General features: G+C 43.4%; 1 protein-coding gene across 4 annotated transcripts in view; it reads left to right on the forward strand.

The window, feature by feature from the left end:
- Nucleotides 1-18,364, forward strand: part of NSD3 (nuclear receptor binding SET domain protein 3) — a 1,671,583-nt gene that overhangs the window by 816,244 nt on the left and 836,975 nt on the right. For 3 of the 4 annotated variants that reach the window (XM_053718034.1, XM_053718036.1, XM_053718035.1), the window contains one exon: nucleotides 13,690-13,833. The exons of the other annotated variant lie outside the window; for it this stretch is intronic. In XM_053718034.1, coding sequence (XP_053574009.1) covers nucleotides 13,690-13,833 — 144 coding nt within the window. The remainder of the gene's footprint in view (nucleotides 1-13,689; nucleotides 13,834-18,364) is intronic. 4 annotated transcript variants of the gene reach the window in all.

Genomic DNA, 18,364 nt, shown 5'->3' on the forward strand with positions numbered 1-18,364 from the left:
TAAGAAAGGTTTTGCAAGCCGTGGTGCCTTCCATTTAGGTGACCTGATTTGCTCCCTCCCTTCATCCGTGTCCTAAAGCTTTGGTATTGGTTCCCACAAGTAAGGATGACGCCGTGGACCGGACACACCTATGTTGGAGAAAACAGAATTTATGTTTACCTGATAAATTACTTTCTCCAACGGTGTGTCCGGTCCACGGCCCGCCCTGGTTTTTTTAATCAGGTCTGATAATTTATTTTCTTTAACTACAGTCACCACGGTACCATATGGTTTCTCCTATGCAAATATTCCTCCTTAACGTCGGTCGAATGACTGGGGTAGGCGGAGCCTAGGAGGGATCATGTGACCAGCTTTGCTGGGCTCTTTGCCATTTCCTGTTGGGGAAGAGAATATCCCACAAGTAAGGATGACGCCGTGGACCGGACACACCGTTGGAGAAAGTAATTTATCAGGTAAACATAAATTCTGTTTTTGCGCTCTCTCCCCCTCTCTTTTGCTCTCTCTCTCCCCCTCTCTTCTGCACTCTCTCACCCTCTTTTGAGCTCTCTCCCCCTCTCTTTTGAGCTCTCTCCCCCTCTCTTTTGCGCTCTCTTCCCCCTCTCTTTTGCGCTCTCTTCCCCCTCTCTTTTGCGCTCTCTTCCCCCTCTCTTTTGCGCTCTCTTCCCCCTATATTTTGCGCTCTCTTCCCCCTATCTTTTGCGCTCTCTTCCCCCTCTCTTTTGCGCTCTCTTCCCCTCTCTTTTATTCTCTCTCCCCCTCTCTTTTGCGCTCTCTCCCCCTCTTTTGCGCTCTCTCCCCTTCTCTTTTGCGCTCTCTCCCCTTCTCTTTTGCGCTCTCTCCCCTTCTCTTTTGCGCTCTCTCCCCCCTCTCTTTTGCGCTTTCTCCCCCCTCTCTTTTGCGCTCTCTCTCCCCCCCTCTCTTTTGCGCTCTCTCTCCCCCCCCTCTCTTTTGCGCTCTCTCTCCCCCTCTCTTTTGCGCTCTCTCTCCCCCTCTCTTTTGCGCTCTCTCCCCCCTCTCTTTTGCGCTCTCTCCCCCCTCTCTTTTGTGCTCTCTCCCCCCCTCTATTTTGCGCTCTCTCCCCCCCTCTATTTTGCGCTCTCTCCCCCCCTCTCTTTTGCGCTCTCTCCCCCCCTCTCTTTTGCGCTCTCTCCCCCTCTCTCTTTTGCGCTCTCTCCCGCCTCTCTTTTGCGCTCTCTCCCGCCTCTCTTTTGCGCTCTCTCCCGCCTCTCTTTTGCGCTCTCTCCCCCTCTCTTTTGCGCTCTCTCTCCCCTCTCTTTTGCGCTCTCTCTCCCCTCTCTTTTGCGCTCTCTCTCCCCTCTCTTTTGCGCTCTCTCCCCCTTCTCTTTTGCGCTCTCTCCCCCCTCTCTTTTGCGCTCTCTCCCTCCTCTCTTTTGCGCTCTCTCCCCCCTCTTTTGCGCTCCCCCCTCTCTTTTGCGCTCCCCCCTCTCTTTTGCTGTCTCGCTCCCCCTCTCTTTTGCTGTCTCGCTCCCCCCTCTCTTTTGCTGTCTCGCTCCCCCCTCTCTTTTGCTGTCTCGCTCCCCCCTCTCTTTTGCTGTCTCGCTCCCCCCCTCTCTTTTGCTGTCTCTCTCCCCCCTCTCTTTTGCTGTCTCTCTCCCCCCTCTCTTTTGCTGTCTCTCTCCCCCCTCTCTTTTGCTGTCTCTCTCCCCCCTCTCTTTTGCTGTCTCTCTCCCCCCTCTCTTTTGCTGTCTCTCTCCCCTTCTCTTTTGCTGTCTCTCTCCCCCTCTCTTTTTTGCTGTCTCTCTCCCCCTCTCTCTTTTGCTGTCTCTCTCCCCTTCTCTCTTTTGCTGTCTCTCCCTCTCTCTATCCCCCCTTTTCTGCTCTCTCGTCTCTATCCCCCTCTTTAGAGCTCTCTGTCTCTCGGCCCACGCGTCATGCCCCGCCCACATCATGCCCGGCCACACCCATGACGCACCAGCCCGGCCTATCCCACTCTACACTCGCTGACCACGCCCACTCCACACCCACCCGGCCACGCCCACTCCACCACACGACAGCAGGTCAGTTGGAAGGCCAGGTGTGTTTGTCCTCGCGTGCAGTCTCTACTGCGCATGACAGCTTCGGACAAACACACTTGGCCTTTTATTATATAGAATTTGCTAATAAGTAGTTCATTAAAAAGTTCATTAAAAATTATGAATAAAATATTTTTAATGAACTACTTACTAGCAAATATTATTTTTAACCTATGTGAGAAAGAAATATATGTATAAATTATACAAAATGTAAAACCAAATGAGTGTCCTAAACAAAGGAGTTTACAATTGAACTGCACAACATTGAAATGACCGGATCCCTTTAAAAATGATTTATCTAATAAAGGGGAGGAGTTATGGATACACATAAAAGTCCAGCAAGATAACCAGTAGGCTATACGTCTTTATAAAGGCGCATTGTAGCGCAGAAGCGCGTAGATGATCTACAAGGATATTCTGACTTTTAACCAAACAGATTGAACGTTCAAATCCACCTAAAGATACAGCATTGGAAGTTTGTAACCGGCATTTGAAAAAAACACCTCCAGGCAGCCAACCCGATTGGTTCTCCGAGATCACGTGAGTGAAAATAATATGTGATTGGGTATAAGGAGTCACCAGGAAAGTGGGAGTACCAGCAACCACTTAAACAGGCTACTGAAAAAAAGACACCTTCCATAACCCAAGGAACAGGAGAAGAGACCATCAGAGGTCAGATAAGGACCCGGGATAACCCGACAGTAACTTTTCAAACAATACAGGGATTTACAAAAAATTTTTACAAAAATTAAGCGCATAGATATACTGAAAGAAGCAGTCTGAGCTCAGCACTTGGGACTATTAGCGTGATAATCTTTTAGTTGTGGCCACAACTGTTTTTAAACATTAAGAACGTTATTTAGATTGTCAGCAAGTTTTTATAACCTTTTGCCATATCTATTGCTTATTTGAGTAAGATTGGTAATTGTTATAGTGTATTTCTCTTGCAAGGTGTATCCAGTCCACGGATTCATCCTTTACTTGTGGGATATTCTCATTCCCTACAGGAAGTAGCAAAGAGAGCACACAGCAAAGCTGTCCATATAGCTCCCCCTCTAGCTCCACCCCCCAGTCATTCTCTTTGCTGGCTCTAAGCACTAGGGTCTCTCTCGGGAGTGTAAAGTGAATGTGGTCTTAGAATTGTAGTTTTATTATCTTCAATCAAAAGTTTATTTTAAATGGTACCGGTTTGTACTATTTACTCTCTAGCAGAAAAGTGATGAAGATTTCTGCTGAGAGGAAAATGATTTTAGCATGTTGTAACTAAAATCCACTGCTGTTCCCACACAGGACTGAGGAGTACCAGAAAACTTCAGTTGGGGGGAACAGTTTGCAGGGTGATCTGCAATAAGGTATGTTCAGTCATTTATTTATAGACAAGACTGAGATAATGCTAGAAGACTAACAAGATCCCCATGAGGGGAGGGTAAGCTATGTTCACAGACTTAGTAAGGAATTGAATGCTTACATAATAGGGCTAATTATGCTGGTTGACACTTATTCAGGGCAATTGATTGTTTGGCTAAGGAAAAATTGTTTTGCAAGACACTTTGAAAGCCCTTTTGGATTTTTTTCTGGGTTTATTACCACATGGCTGTTTTTTAGTCACTTCGGAGCTGTGAGGCCTAGTAAATCACTCCTGAGTAGAGTGTGAGGGGCCTAATTGCCTCAGATGCACAGTTAGAATTGCAGAGAAGTTCATGCTGTTTCACATGGAGGGTCCTGCTGATGTTTGAGGGCCTAAAAGAAGCTATAGTCCCCCAAATCTGATCCCCAAGGGAAGGTAGGGCCACAGCAAGTCTGTGGCAAGGTGCTGTAGTGATTTAACCAGGTGTTGGCTTTAGGCTGCTCCGGCTTGGGCATTAAAGGGTTAATCGTTTTGAAACTTGTGGTGCAATCTTATTAAGGCTTTAGCTACATACTTTGGAAATTTCAGAAAGATTGCTGCATTTTTCACCGTTTTGTAAAATTGTGTGCTCTTTTTATCTCCTAAAGGCACAGTAACATTTTTTTCAAATTGTGTTTTTTATTTGATTAAAGTGATTCCAAGCCTGTTTGTGTACTCTACTAGTCTGTTAAACATGTCTGACACTAAGGAAAATCCTTGTTCAATGTGTTTAGAAGCCATGGTGGAACCCCCTCTCAGAATGTGTCCCACTTGTACTGATATGTCTATACACTTTAAAGATCATATTGTTGCACTTAAGAATGTGGCCCAAGATGATTCTCAGACTGAAGGTAACGAGGGTAGCCCGTCTGCCTTTCCCCAAGTGTCACAACCAGTTACGCCCGCGCAAGCGACGCCTAGTACCTCTAGTGCGTCTAACCCTTTTACATTACAAGACTTAGCGGCAGTCATGGATAATTCTCTTACAGCCTTCTTATCTAAACTGCCCGTGTTACCTGCAAAGCGTGATAGCTACGTTTTAAGAACAGATTATGAGCATTCTGAGGCTTTGGTAGCCGTATCCGATATACCCTCACAACGCTCTGAAGTGGGAGTGAGGGATTTGATGTCTGAGGGAGAAGTCTCTGATTCAGGAAGGGTTCCTCCCCAGACAGATTCAGATACATTGGTTTTTAAATTTAAACTAGCTACTCTGGATGACTGTGACCCTTTGGTGATCCCAGAGAAATTGTGTAAAATGGATAAGTACCTAGAGGTCCCTGTTTACACGGATGCGTTTCTGGTCCCTAAGAGGATTGCGGATATTGTTACTAGGGAGTGGGATAGGCCAGGTGTCCCTTTTGTCCCCCCTCCTGTTTTTAAGAAAATGTTCCCCATATCTGACCCCATGCGGGACTTGTGGCAGACGGTCCCTAAGGTGGAGGGGGCTGTTTCTACACTAGCTAAACGCACAACCATACCAATTGAAGACAGTTGTGCTTTTAAAGACCCTATGGATAAAAAATTAGAGGGTTTACTTAAGAAAATTTTTGTTCAACAAGGTTTTCTTCTCCAACCTATTGCCTGCATTATTCCTGTAACTACTGCAGCTGCTTTCTGGTTTGAGGCGCTGGAAGACTCGCTCCAGACGGAGACCTCATATGAGGAAATTATGGATAGAATTAAGGCTCTAAAGCTAGCTAATTCTTTTATCACTGACGCCGCTTTCCAAATAGCTAAGTTAGCGGCGAAAAATTCAGGTTTCTCCAACATAGGTGCGTCCGGTCCACGGCGTCATCCTTACTTGCGGGATATTCTCTTCCCCAACAGGAAATGGCAAAGAGCCCAGCAAAGCTGGTCACATGATCCCTCCTAGGCTCCGCCTACCCCAGTCATTCTCTTTGCCGTTGTACAGGCAACATCTCCACGGAGATGGCTTAGAGTTTTTTAGTGTTTAACTGTAGTTTTTATTATTCAATCAAGAGTTTGTTATTTTGAAATAGTGCTGGTATGTACTATTTACTCAAACAGAAAAGAGATGAAGATTTCTGTTTGTATGAGGAAAATGATTTTAGCAACCGTCACTAAAATCCATGGCTGTTCCACACAGGACTGTTGAGAGCAATTAACTTCAGTTGGGGGAACAGTGAGCAGTCTCTTGCTGCTTGAGGTATGACACATTCTAACAAGACGATGTAATGCTGGAAGCTGTCATTTTCCCTATGGGATCCGGTAAGCCATGTTTATTACGATCGTAAATAAGGGCTTCACAAGGGCTTATTAAGACTGTAGACTTTTTCTGGGCTAAATCGATTCATTATTAACACATATTTAGCCTTGAGGAATCATTTTATCTGGGTATTTTGATATAATAATATCGGCAGGCACTGTTTTAGACACCTTATTCTTTAGGGGCTTTCCCAAAGCATAGGCAGAGCCTCATTTTCGCGCCGGTGTGGCGCACTTGTTTTTGAGAGGCATGGCATGCAGTCGCATGTGAGAGGAGCTCTGATACTTAGAAAAGACTTTCTGAAGGCGTCATTTGGTATCGTATTCCACTTTGGGCTTGGTTGGGTCTCAGCAAAGCAGATACCAGGGACTGTAAAGGGGTTAAAGTTCAAAACGGCTCCGGTTCCGTTATTTTAAGGGTTAAAGCTTCCAAATTTGGTGTGCAATACTTTTAAGGCTTTAAGACACTGTGGTGAAAATTTGGTGAATTTTGAACAATTCCTTCATGTTTTTTCGCAATTGCAGTAATAAAGGACAGAATCAATGCTCTCAAATTGGCTAATTCTTTCACCCTAGACGCCACTTTGCAATTGGCTAGGTTAGCGGCTAAGAATTCTGGGTTTGCTATTGTGGCGCGCAGAGCGCTTTGGTTGAAATCTTGGTCGGCTGATGCGTCTTCCAAGAACAAGCTACTTAATATTCCTTTCAAGGGGAAAACGCTGTTTGGCCCTGACTTGAAAGAGATTATCTCTGATATCACTGGGGGTAAGGGCCACGCCCTTCCTCAGGATCGGCCTTTCAAGGCGAAAACTAAACCTAATTTTCGTCCCTTTCGTAGAAACGGACCAGCCCAAAGTGCTACGTCCTCTAAGCAAGAGGGTAATACTTCTCAAGCCAAGCCAGCTTGGAGACCAATGCAAGGCTGGAACAAGGGAAAGCAGGCCAAGAAACCTGCCACTGCTACCAAGACAGCATGAAATGTTGGCCCCCGATCCGGGACCGGATCTGGTGGGGGGCAGACTCTCTCTTCGCTCAGGCTTGGGCAAGAGATGTTCTGGATCCTTGGGCGCTAGAAATAGTCTCCCAAGGTTATCTTCTGGAATTCAAGGGACTTCCCCCAAGGGGGAGGTTCCACAGGTCTCAGTTGTCTTCAGACCACATAAAAAGACAGGCATTCTTACATTGTGTAGAAGACCTGTTAAAAATGGGAGTGATTCATCCTGTTCCATTAAGAGAACAAGGGATGGGGTTCTACTCCAATCTGTTCATAGTTCCCAAAAAAGAGGGAACGTTCAGACCAATCTTAGATCTCAAGATCTTAAACAAGTTTCTCAAGGTTCCATCGTTCAAGATGGAAACCATTCGAACTATTCTTCCTTCCATCCAGGAAGGTCAATTCATGACCACGGTGGATTTAAAGGATGCGTATCTACATATTCCTATCCACAAGGAACATCATCGGTTCCTAAGGTTCGCATTCCTGGACAAGCATTACCAGTTTGTGGCGCTTCCTTTCGGATTAGCCACTGCTCCAAGGATTTTCACAAAGGTACTAGGGTCCCTTCTAGCTGTGCTAAGACCAAGGGGCATTGCTGTAGTACCTTACTTGGACGACATTCTGATTCAAGCGTCGTCCCTTCCTCAAGCAAAGGCTCACACGGACATTGTCCTGGCCTTTCTCAGATCTCACGGATGGAAAGTGAACGTGGAAAAGAGTTCTCTATCTCCGTCAACAAGGGTTCCCTTCTTGGGAACAATAATAGACTCCTTAGAAATGAGGATTTTTCTGACAGAGGCCAGAAAAACAAAACTTCTAGACTCTTGTCGGATACTTCATTCCGTTCCTCTTCCTTCCATAGCTCAGTGCATGGAAGTGATCGGGTTGATGGTAGCGGCAATGGACATAGTTCCTTTTGCGCGCATTCATCTGAGACCATTACAACTGTGCATGCTCAGTCAGTGGAATGGGGACTATACAGACTTGTCTCCGAAGATACAAGTAAATCAGAGGACCAGAGACTCACTCCGTTGGTGGCTGTCCCTGGACAACCTGTCACAAGGGATGACATTCCGCAGACCAGAGTGGGTCATTGTCACGACCGACGCCAGTCTGATGGGCTGGGGCGCGGTCTGGGGATCCCTGAAAGCTCAGGGTCTTTGGTCTCGGGAAGAATCTCTTCTACCGATAAATATTCTGGAACTGAGAGCGATATTCAATGCTCTCAAGGCTTGGCCTCAGCTAGCGAGGGCCAAGTTCATACGGTTTCAATCAGACAACATGACAACTGTCGCGTACATCAACCATCAGGGGGGAACAAGGAGTTCCCTAGCGATGGAAGAAGTGACCAAAATCATTCTATGGGCGGAGTCTCACTCCTGCCACCTGTCTGCTATCCACATCCCAGGAGTGGAAAATTGGGAAGCAGATTTTCTGAGTCGTCAGACATTGCATCCGGGGGAGTGGGAACTCCATCCGGAAATCTTTGCCCAAGTCACTCAGCTGTGGGGCATTCCAGACATGGATCTGATGGCCTCTCGTCAGAACTTCAAAGTTCCTTGCTACGGGTCCAGATCCAGGGATCCCAAGGCGGCTCTAGTGGATGCACTAGTAGCACCTTGGACCTTCTAACTAGCTTATGTGTTCCCGCCGTTTCCTCTCATCCCCAGGCTGGTAGCCAGGATCAATCAGGAGAGGGCGTCGGTGATCTTGATAGCTCCTGCGTGGCCACGCAGGACTTGGTATGCAGATCTGGTGAATATGTCATCGGCTCCACCTTGGAAGCTACTTTTGAGACGAGACCTTCTTGTTCAGGGTCCGTTCGAACATCCGAATCTGGTTTCACTCCAGCTGACTGCTTGGAGATTGAACGCTTGATCTTATCGAAGCGAGGGTTCTCAGATTCTGTTATCGATACTCTTGTTCAGGCCAGAAAGCCTGTAACTAGAAAGATTTACCACAAAATTTGGAAAAAATATATCTGTTGGTGTGAATCTAAAGGATTCCCTTGGGACAAGGTTAAGATTCCTAGGATTCTATCCTTCCTTCAAGAAGGATTGGAAAAAGGATTATCTGCAAGTTCCCTGAAGGGACAGATTTCTGCCTTGTCTGTGTTACTTCACAAAAAGCTGGCCGCTGTGCCAGATGTTCAAGCCTTTGTTCAGGCTCTGGTTAGAATTAAGCCTGTTTACAAACCTTTGACTCCTCCTTGGAGTCTCAATTTAGTTCTTTCAGTTCTTCAGGGGGTTCCGTTTGAACCCTTGCATTCCGTTGATATTAAATTATTATCTTGGAAAGTTTTGTTTTTAGTTGCAATTTCTTCTGCTAGAAGAGTTTCAGAATTATCTGCTCTGCAGTGTTCTCCTCCTTATCTGGTGTTCCATGCAGATAAGGTGGTTTTACGTACTAAACCTGGTTTTCTTCCAAAAGTTGTTTCTAACAAAAACATTAACCAGGAGATTATCGTACCTTCTCTGTGTCCGAAACCAGTTTCAAAGAAGGAACGTTTGTTGCACAATTTGGATGTTGTTCGCGCTCTAAAATTCTATTTAGATGCTACAAAGGATTTTAGACAAACATCTTCCTTGTTTGTTGTTTATTCCGGTAAAAGGAGAGGTCAAAAAGCAACCTCTACCTCTCTCTCTTTTTGGATTAAAAGCATCATCAGATTGGCTTACGAGACTGCCGGACGGCAGCCTCCCGAAAGAATCACAGCTCATTCCACTAGGGCTGTGGCTTCCACATGGGCCTTCAAGAACGAGGCTTCTGTTGATCAGATATGTAGGGCAGCGACTTGGTCTTCACTGCACACTTTTACCAAATTTTACAAGTTTGATACTTTTGCTTCTTCTGAGGCTATTTTTGGGAGAAAGGTTTTGCAAGCCGTGGTGCCTTCCATTTAGGTGACCTGATTTGCTCCCTCCCTTCATCCGTGTCCTAAAGCTTTGGTATTGGTTCCCACAAGTAAGGATGACGCCGTGGACCGGACACACCTATGTTGGAGAAAACAGAATTTATGTTTACCTGATAAATTACTTTCTCCAACGGTGTGTCCGGTCCACGGCCCGCCCTGGTTTTTTTAATCAGGTCTGATAATTTATTTTCTTTAACTACAGTCACCACGGTACCATATGGTTTCTCCTATGCAAATATTCCTCCTTAACGTCGGTCGAATGACTGGGGTAGGCGGAGCCTAGGAGGGATCATGTGACCAGCTTTGCTGGGCTCTTTGCCATTTCCTGTTGGGGAAGAGAATATCCCGCAAGTAAGGATGACGCCGTGGACCGGACACACCGTTGGAGAAAGTAATTTATCAGGTAAACATAAATTCTGTTTTCGCCATTTTGGCGCGCAGGGCGCTATGGCTAAAGTCCTGGTCGGCCGATGTGTCGTCTAAATCCAAGCTTTTGAACATTCCTTTCAAAGGGAAGACCCTATTCGGGCCTGAATTGAAAGAGATTATTTCAGATATCACCGGGGGAAAAGGCCATGCTCTCCCTCAGGACAAAGCCTTTAAAACAAAGAACAAAGCTAATTTTTGTTCCTTTCGCAATTTCAGGAACGGCCCCGCTTCATCCTCTCGGGCTGCAAAGCAAGAGGGTAACGCTTCACAGCCCAAGTCAAACTGGAAACCTTTCCAGGGCTGGAATAAGGGTAAACAGGCCAAAAAGCCTTCAGCTGCCACCAAGACAGCATGAAGGGGTAGCCCCCGATCCGGGACCGTATCTAGTAGGGGGCAGACTCTCTCTCTTCGCTCAGGCCTGGGCAAGAGATGTACACGATCCTTGGGCATTAGAGATTGTAGCCCAGGGATACCTTCTAGAATTCAAGGACTCTCCTCCAAGGGGAAGGTTCCACATTTCTCGTCTGTCTACAGATCAGACAAAGAAAGAGGCATTTTTACGCTGTGTAGAAGATCTACATACAATGGGAGTGATCCACCCAGTTCCAATTGCAGAACAAGGACTGGGGTTTTACTCAAACCTGTTTGTGGTTCCCAAAAAAAGAAGGAACTTTCAGACCAATCCTGGATCTCAAAATTCTAAACAAATTCCTCAGAGTCCCATCATTCAAGATGGAGACCATTCGGACAATCTTACCAATGATCCAGGAGGGTCAATATATGACTACCGTGGATCTAAAGGATGCGTATCTGCACATTCCTATCCACAAAGATCATCACCAGTTTCTCAGGTTCGCCTTTCTGGACAAGCATTTTCAGTTTGTGGCTCTTCCTTTCGGGTTGGCCACTGCTCCCAGAATTTTCACAAAGGTGCTAGGGTCCCTCCTGGTGGTTCTAAGACCGTGGCGCATAGCAGTGGCGCCTTACCTAGACGACATCTTTATTCAGGCGTCAACTTTCCAAAGAACCAAGTCTCACACAGAGATTGTATTGGCCTTTCTGAGGTCTCACGGGTGGAAAGTGAACATCAAAAAGAGTTCTCTCTCCCCCCTCACAAGAGTTCCATTCCTAGGAACCCTGATAGACTCGGTAGAAATGAAAATATTTCTGACGGAGGTCAGAAAGCTAAAACTCTTAACTATTTGCAGAGCTCTTTATTCCATTCCTCGGCCATCTGTGGCTCAGTGCATGGAGACAATCGGACTAATGGTTGCGGCAATGGACATAGTCCCTTTTGCTCGGATACACCTCAGACCACTGCAACTATGCATGCTCAAACAGTGGAATGGGGATTATGCAGATTTGTCTCCTCAAATTCAGTTGGACCAGGAGACCAGAGATTCTCTTCTCTGGTGGTTGTCTCAGGATCACCTGTCTCAAGGAATATGTTCCGCAGGCCAGAGTGGATCATCGTAACGACCGACGCCAGTCTGTTAGGCTGGGGTGCGGTCTGGGACTCCCTGAAAGCTCAGGGCTTATGGTCTCGGGAAGAAACTCTTCTCCCGATAAACATTCTGGAACTGAGGGCGATATTCAACGCTCTTCAGGCATGGCCTCAACTAGCGGCGGCCAAATTCATCAGATTTCAGTCGGACAACATCACGACTGTAGCTTACGTCAATCATCAGGGGGGAACAAAGAGTTCCCCAGCGATGACGGAAGTAACCAAAATAATCAGGTGGGCGGAGGATCACTCCTGCCATCTCTCAGCAATTCACATCCCAGGAGTAGACAACTGGGAGGTGGATTTTCTAAGTCGTCAGACTTTTCACCCGGGGGAGTGGGAACTCCACCCGGAGGTATTTGCCCAGCTGACTCAGCTATGGGGCATCCCAGAGTTGGATCTGATGGCGTCCCGTCAGAACACCAAACTTCCTCTCTACGGGTCCAGGTCCCGGGATCCCAAGGCGGTATTGATAGATGCTCTAGCAGCGCCTTGGTCCTTCAATCTGGCTTATGTTTATCCACCGTTTCCTTTCCTCCCGCGTCTGGTTGCCAGAATCAAGCAGGAGAAGGCTTCAGTGATTCTGATAGCGCCTGCGTGGCCACACAGGACTTGGTAAGCAGACCTAGTTTACATGTCATCTGTCCCACCATGGACACTGCCAATGAGGCAGGATCTTCTAATACAGGGTCCGTTCAAGCATCCAAATTTAGTTTCTCTACGTCTGACTGCTTGGAGATTGAACGCTTAATTTTATCAAAGCGTGGGTTCTCTGAGTCAGTTATAGATACTCTGATTCAGGCTAGAAAGCCTGTCACCAGGAAAATCTACCATAAGATATGGCGGAAATATCTTTGTTGATGTGAATCCAAGGGTTACTCATGGAGTAAGATTAGGATTCCCAGGATATTGTCCTTTCTCCAAGAAGGACTGGAGAAAGGATTGTCAGCTAGTTCCTTAAAAGGACAAATATCTGCTTTGTCTATCCTGTTACACAAGCGTCTGGCAGAGGTCAGAAAGCGACTGCTACCTCTCTTTCCTTTTGGCTGAAAAGCATCATCCGTTTGGCCTATGAGACTACTGGCCAGCAGCCTCCTGAAAGAATTACTGCTCATTCTACCAGAGCAGTGGCTTCCACATGGGCTTTCAAAAATGAGGCTTCTGTTGAACAGATTTGTAAGGCAGCGACTTGGTCTTCACTGCATACTTTTGCCAAATTTTACAAATTCGATACTTTTGCTTCTTCGGAGGCTATTTTTGGGAGAAAGGTTTTGCAAGCAGTGGTGCCTTCCGTTTAAGGTACCTGTCTTGTTCCCTCCCTTCATCCGTGTCCTAAAGCTTTGGTATTGGTATCCCACAAGTAAAGGATGAATACGTGGACTGGATAAACCTTGCAAGAGAAAACAGAATTTATGCTTACCTGATAAATTACTTTCTCTTGCGGTGTATCCAGTCAACGGCCCGCCCTGGCATTTAAGTCAGGTAAAACATTTTTTGTTTAAACTACAGTCACCACTGCACCCTATGGTTTCTCCTTTTTCTTCCTAACCTTTGGTCGAATGACTGGGCTGTGGAGCTAGAGGGGGAGCTATATGGACAGCTTTGCTGTGTGCTCTCTTTGCTACTTCCTGTAGGGAATGAGAATATCCCACAAGTAAAGGATGAATCCGTGGACTGGATACACCGCAAGAGAAAGTAATTTATCAGGTAAGCATAAATTCTGTTATTTTTAAATATTAATTAGTAAAATTCTTACTTGATTCACATATTATGTTTTAAATTTGCATTTATTTGAGCCATATTATATCCATACCCTAGCTTTTTAGTGCTTCCCATCACCACATTTTGTAAAATTATTTTTTCATGGTGTTTTGCGCACTTCTTTTTTTCCCATGCACCTATTTTGTTGGTCCTATTATTTTTCTTCCTCTTTGTGCTCTGCTATACGTTACTGAGGTACTGGTTAGGGAGGAGGGGTTTTATAGAGTTCTTGTGGTTTTGGAATCTTAACCTCCTCCTAGTTGTAGGGAAGAGTAATTTCCAGGCGTTATAGATTGTGGACTCCCATCACCATGAATTAAATGAATTTATCTGGTAAGCATAAATTGTTTTTCCTCCTCATTTTGTTGAATTTATTTTTATTTTCGGAATCATGGGTGCTTTCATTGACTGCATCTCTCTGTTTGTTTCATATAGGGCTAATAGATCAGGAATATACCCTGGTCAGTTCTATGTCCTTTAAGTCCCATTATCTTCTGACTGGCGCAAAGCGTGCAGAGTTGATGAAAATACCTATGATTCCTTCTTCCTCGCCAGCTTACATAAAGAAAACTGAGAAAGGTAACTTTTTTATTATTTAAAGATATATTATATACTTTTTTTTTACCCCAATTATTTATTCAAATGTTTTGGGGGGTTTTCCACATTTTTATGTTAAATGTCTTATATGGTGTAAAATATAGCTTAACATGTTTTTCTTAAAATATCACTTTATTTGTACAACCATACCAAGGTAATGAAGCAAGGTAATGAAGCAACATTGCTAACAGAAGTAAATTAGAAAGTTTGTATAATCTATCTCAATCATGAAGAAACATTTTGGGTTTCATGTCCCTTACAAGGGACAGTCTAGTCAAAAATAAACTTTCATGATTCAGATAGGGCATGCAATTTTAAACTACTTTTCAGTTTGCTTTTATCATCAAATTTGCTTTGTTCTCTTGATGGTCTTTGATGAAAGCTAAACTTATTTAGGCTCATTTGCTAACTTCTAAGCCCTTGAAGGCCGCCTCTTGTCTCTGTGCATTTTGACAGTTTATCACAGCTAGACAGTGCTAGTTCATTTGTGCTATATAGATCACATGCTTACTCCTGTGGAGTTATTTATGAGTCAGCACTGATTGGCTAATCTATCAAAAGAACTTACATAAGGGGACAGTCTGCAGAGGCGTAGATAAAAGGTAATCACAGAGGTAAAAAGTATATTTATGAAACCGTATGTATTATGCAAAACTGGGGAATGGGAAATAAAGGGATTATCTATCTTTTTAAACAATAACAATTGTGAAGTAGACTGTCCCTTTAATAGAAATGATTGCAATATGTATTATCATTACTATTTTTTTATTTTCTTAACTTAATTTTTGCATTGTCCCTTACTTCCTGTCACTGCCCCACATAGGGGCTGGGGTCTCTACGTAAAGGCATATCTAGCTAGATGCAAGGCCGGATTGGCCCACCAGGACACCAGGTGATTTCCTGGTGGGCTGCTACAGGTAGGACTGGACAGCTACAATTAAAGGGGGTGGTGCTTGTGCTTCTGGGTGAGGCAATACAGCTTTTTCACCTGTCTTCTTTTCTCATATGAGTTATTTTAAGGTCACAAAGTATTTCCTTGCATGTTTTTACACTGTGAAAGAGAGTCATGGATGAAATTGGATTTTTTTTGGAGCGCCTGACGTATCTTTATTATTACAAACTTTTATACAATCTAATTCTGAAAACAAAAAATAAAAAAAAACTGTATTGGGGAAGGAGTAATCCTCTTGAGAAAAATGGGGCGTGTGCATTGTAAGGAAAATAGGGCTGGCCTTCAAATTTTTCCAGGGCTGCTTTAAATTCCCAGTCCGGCCCTGGCTAGATGTCATAAATAATTTAGACAACATGAGCTGGTTTACTGTTAAGTGAATCATAGAGAATACATGATGTCAGTTTCTTGCCCATCCCCAGAAGAGGCAGAATTCAACTTAAGTTCTCAGCATGTCTGCTCTCTCATTCAATGCCTGCTCTCTTATCTAGGAGCAGGCATTGGTTACACTGATCATTTTCCAAGAAAATGAGTTAATTGTTTTTTAACATTATCTGCTTCTTTGTATGCTTATTTTGATTTAACACACACATATATAGTTCTACTCTTTGCGTGTGTATGTGTGTGTATGTATGTATGTATGTCTATGTATATATATATATATATATATATATATATATGTGTGTGTATGTATATATATATATATATATATATATATGTGTGTATATATATATATATATATATATATATATATATATATATATATATATATATATATATATATATACTGTATATATGTGTGTGTGTATGTATATATATATATATATATATATATATATATATTATTTTTTTTATTAAAGGAACACTTTTTTTATATCCATGTACCTGCTAGCTGTTGTATATCAGCATTAAAGATAAATTAATGTTAAAACATTAAGAACTCTTTCTTGATAGATAGGACTAAATATCTGTCAGTGATAGGAAAATAAACACCTAGAAGCAGGAGTAGGGTTGGTTTCTTTTCTTTTCTTGATAAGAGTCCACAAATTAGTCACTTGAGTGATATTTGATGCTGCCCATCAGCAGGAGGAGGCAAACGCATTAAACAGAGCTTACAATCTAAATAGCTATGGTGGTAAGTAATTAAGGTGTTTCAGGTAAGTGTTTCTCTATGTTCCTGTGATCTTGGCACCAATCCATCACATGGCCAGAGGTTATTCCATTTATTTTAGAAATAAAATATTTGGGTACGCTGTTATGTTAGGAAGCATTTTAGAATTGCAGAAGATACATGGCTCACAGTTTTTACATAGCTTGTTTTGGATATTCAATGGTCTCAGTGAACAATGATCTCTAGAAAGGGATTGGGACTTAAGCAAGGGCACAACAAAACAAAATATATATATATATATATATATATATATATATATATATATATATATAATATCGTGCACCAATCACAACTAATAACTCTCTTATAGCAAAAACACAGAGAGAGTTATTATAGAATAAACTATGTACTGATTTATTAAATAGTTACTATACCACCGGTGGTTTCACAATAAAATAAAATAAGTAATGTTGTTTAAAAGCTCTTAGAAAAACTGTGGATGGTCTCCCTTTACATAAGGAAGAAAGGTAAGTAGCAGCAAAATTAATCTGGAGTGAAAGTCTTTTAAAATGTATCAGGCAGCAAAATAAACTTGCTTTTAAAGGGAACAAAATATCTATAGTTCCATTCACGTTTAAAATGTAGTAGTCTATATTGACAAGTTAATCTGTTACTTCCAAGTGTCCTATAGCCACTATAAATTTGATACCCCAATGGGTCAGCACAAACTCCTAACGGCAATCTCGTGGCCATATTTTCACCACCTCTTAGTTGTGTGCGGTTATTCTTCTGTGAGTTGTTTTTTCAGCGTCCGTGTATCCCTCACAGGTATTTTCTCTCTTCGTGGGTGATGCACTGTGGACGTGATTACGTTCTGGGGAAGTGGTGAAATTTCTTCAGTCTAGGGATCGCTTGTTAATTATCCTTTGAGAATACATTTTATCCAGAGAGCGCTCTCAAAGTAAATAAGTAGTATTCCCATGTCTCAGTCTCTTACATCTACACGTTTCAGCTGTTAACCAGCCTTCATCAGCCTAAATAGACTCTCTACAGTCTATTTAGTCAGCTTCTGGGTAGCACTACCTCTAACACTTAGTGCTTGTGTGATTTTTCTGTCAATTCTGTGATGTGTTCTAACATTTTCAGCTTCTAGAGCAACTCAGGATTCCACTTGGTCCATAGCTAGTGGTGGTGAAGGCTATGCAAAATTGGTGTAGCAACCAGTCTGTTTCTTAACTGTGCTTTCTATGCACTAAATGTGTTAAACAAATGTCTTTCTTAAGAGGCATGTGAGTAACCTTCATCATATGACTTATAGGATCCATCTCGGGGCTCTAATATCTTTAAGAAATTGTTCCCTGTTTTTACAACCCATATACAGTCTTCAGTGGTTAAGCGCTGACGTATGCCTGAGTCTTGAGATCGCTTTATAACTCCAGGATGTATATCCCCTGTGTATTCTGGCATGAGGCATATTAAACTCCCATCTGACTTTAAATGGTATGCTTCCTTCTGATGAGTCTTCAGATGAGAATTTAGCATCAGAGTCCCGGGCTTTTCTTTCATGTAATTAGCAAGAGTCCATGAGCTAGTGACGTATGGGATATACATTCCTACCAGGAGGGGCAAAGTTTCCCAAACCTTAAAATGCCTATAAATACACCCCTCACCACACCCACAATTCAGTTTTACAAACTTTGCCTCCGATGGAGGTGGTGAAGTAAGTTTGTGCTAGATTCTACGTTGATATGCGCTCCGCAGCAAGTTGGAGCCCGGTTTTCCTCTCAGCGTGCAGTGAATGTCAGAGGGATGTGAGGAGAGTATTGCCTATTTGAATGCAGTGATCTCTTCTAAGGGGTCTATTTCATAGGTTCTCTGTTATCGGTCGTAGAGATTCATCTCTTACCTCCCTTTTCAGATCGACGATATACTCTTATATATACCATTACCTCTGCTGATTCTCGTTTCAGTACTGGTTTGGCTATCTGCTATATGTAGATGAGTGTCCTGGGGTAAGTAAGTCTTATTTTCTGTGACACTCCTAGCTATGGTTGGGCACTTTGTTTATAAAGTTCTAAATATATGTATTCAAACATTTATTTGCCTTGACTCAGAATGTTCAACTTTCCTTATTTTTCAGACAGTCAGTTTCATATTTGGGATAATGCATTTTAATTTAACATTTTTTACCTTAAAATTTGACTTTTTCCCTGTGGGCTGTTAGGCTCGCGGGGGCTGAAAATGCTTCATTTTATTGCGTCATTCTTGGCGCGGACTTTTTTGGCGCAAAAATTCTATTTCCGTTTCCTGCGTCATACGTGTCGCCGGAAGTTGCGTCATTCTTTGACGTTATTTTGCGCCAAAAATGTCGGCGTTCCGGATGTGGCGTCATTTTTGGCGCCAAAAAGCATTTAGGCGCCAAATAATGTGGGCGTCTTATTTGGCGCGAAAAA

This window comes from Bombina bombina, chromosome 6 (genome assembly GCF_027579735.1).
Source record: "Bombina bombina isolate aBomBom1 chromosome 6, aBomBom1.pri, whole genome shotgun sequence".
Lineage (NCBI taxonomy): Eukaryota > Metazoa > Chordata > Amphibia > Anura > Bombinatoridae > Bombina > Bombina bombina.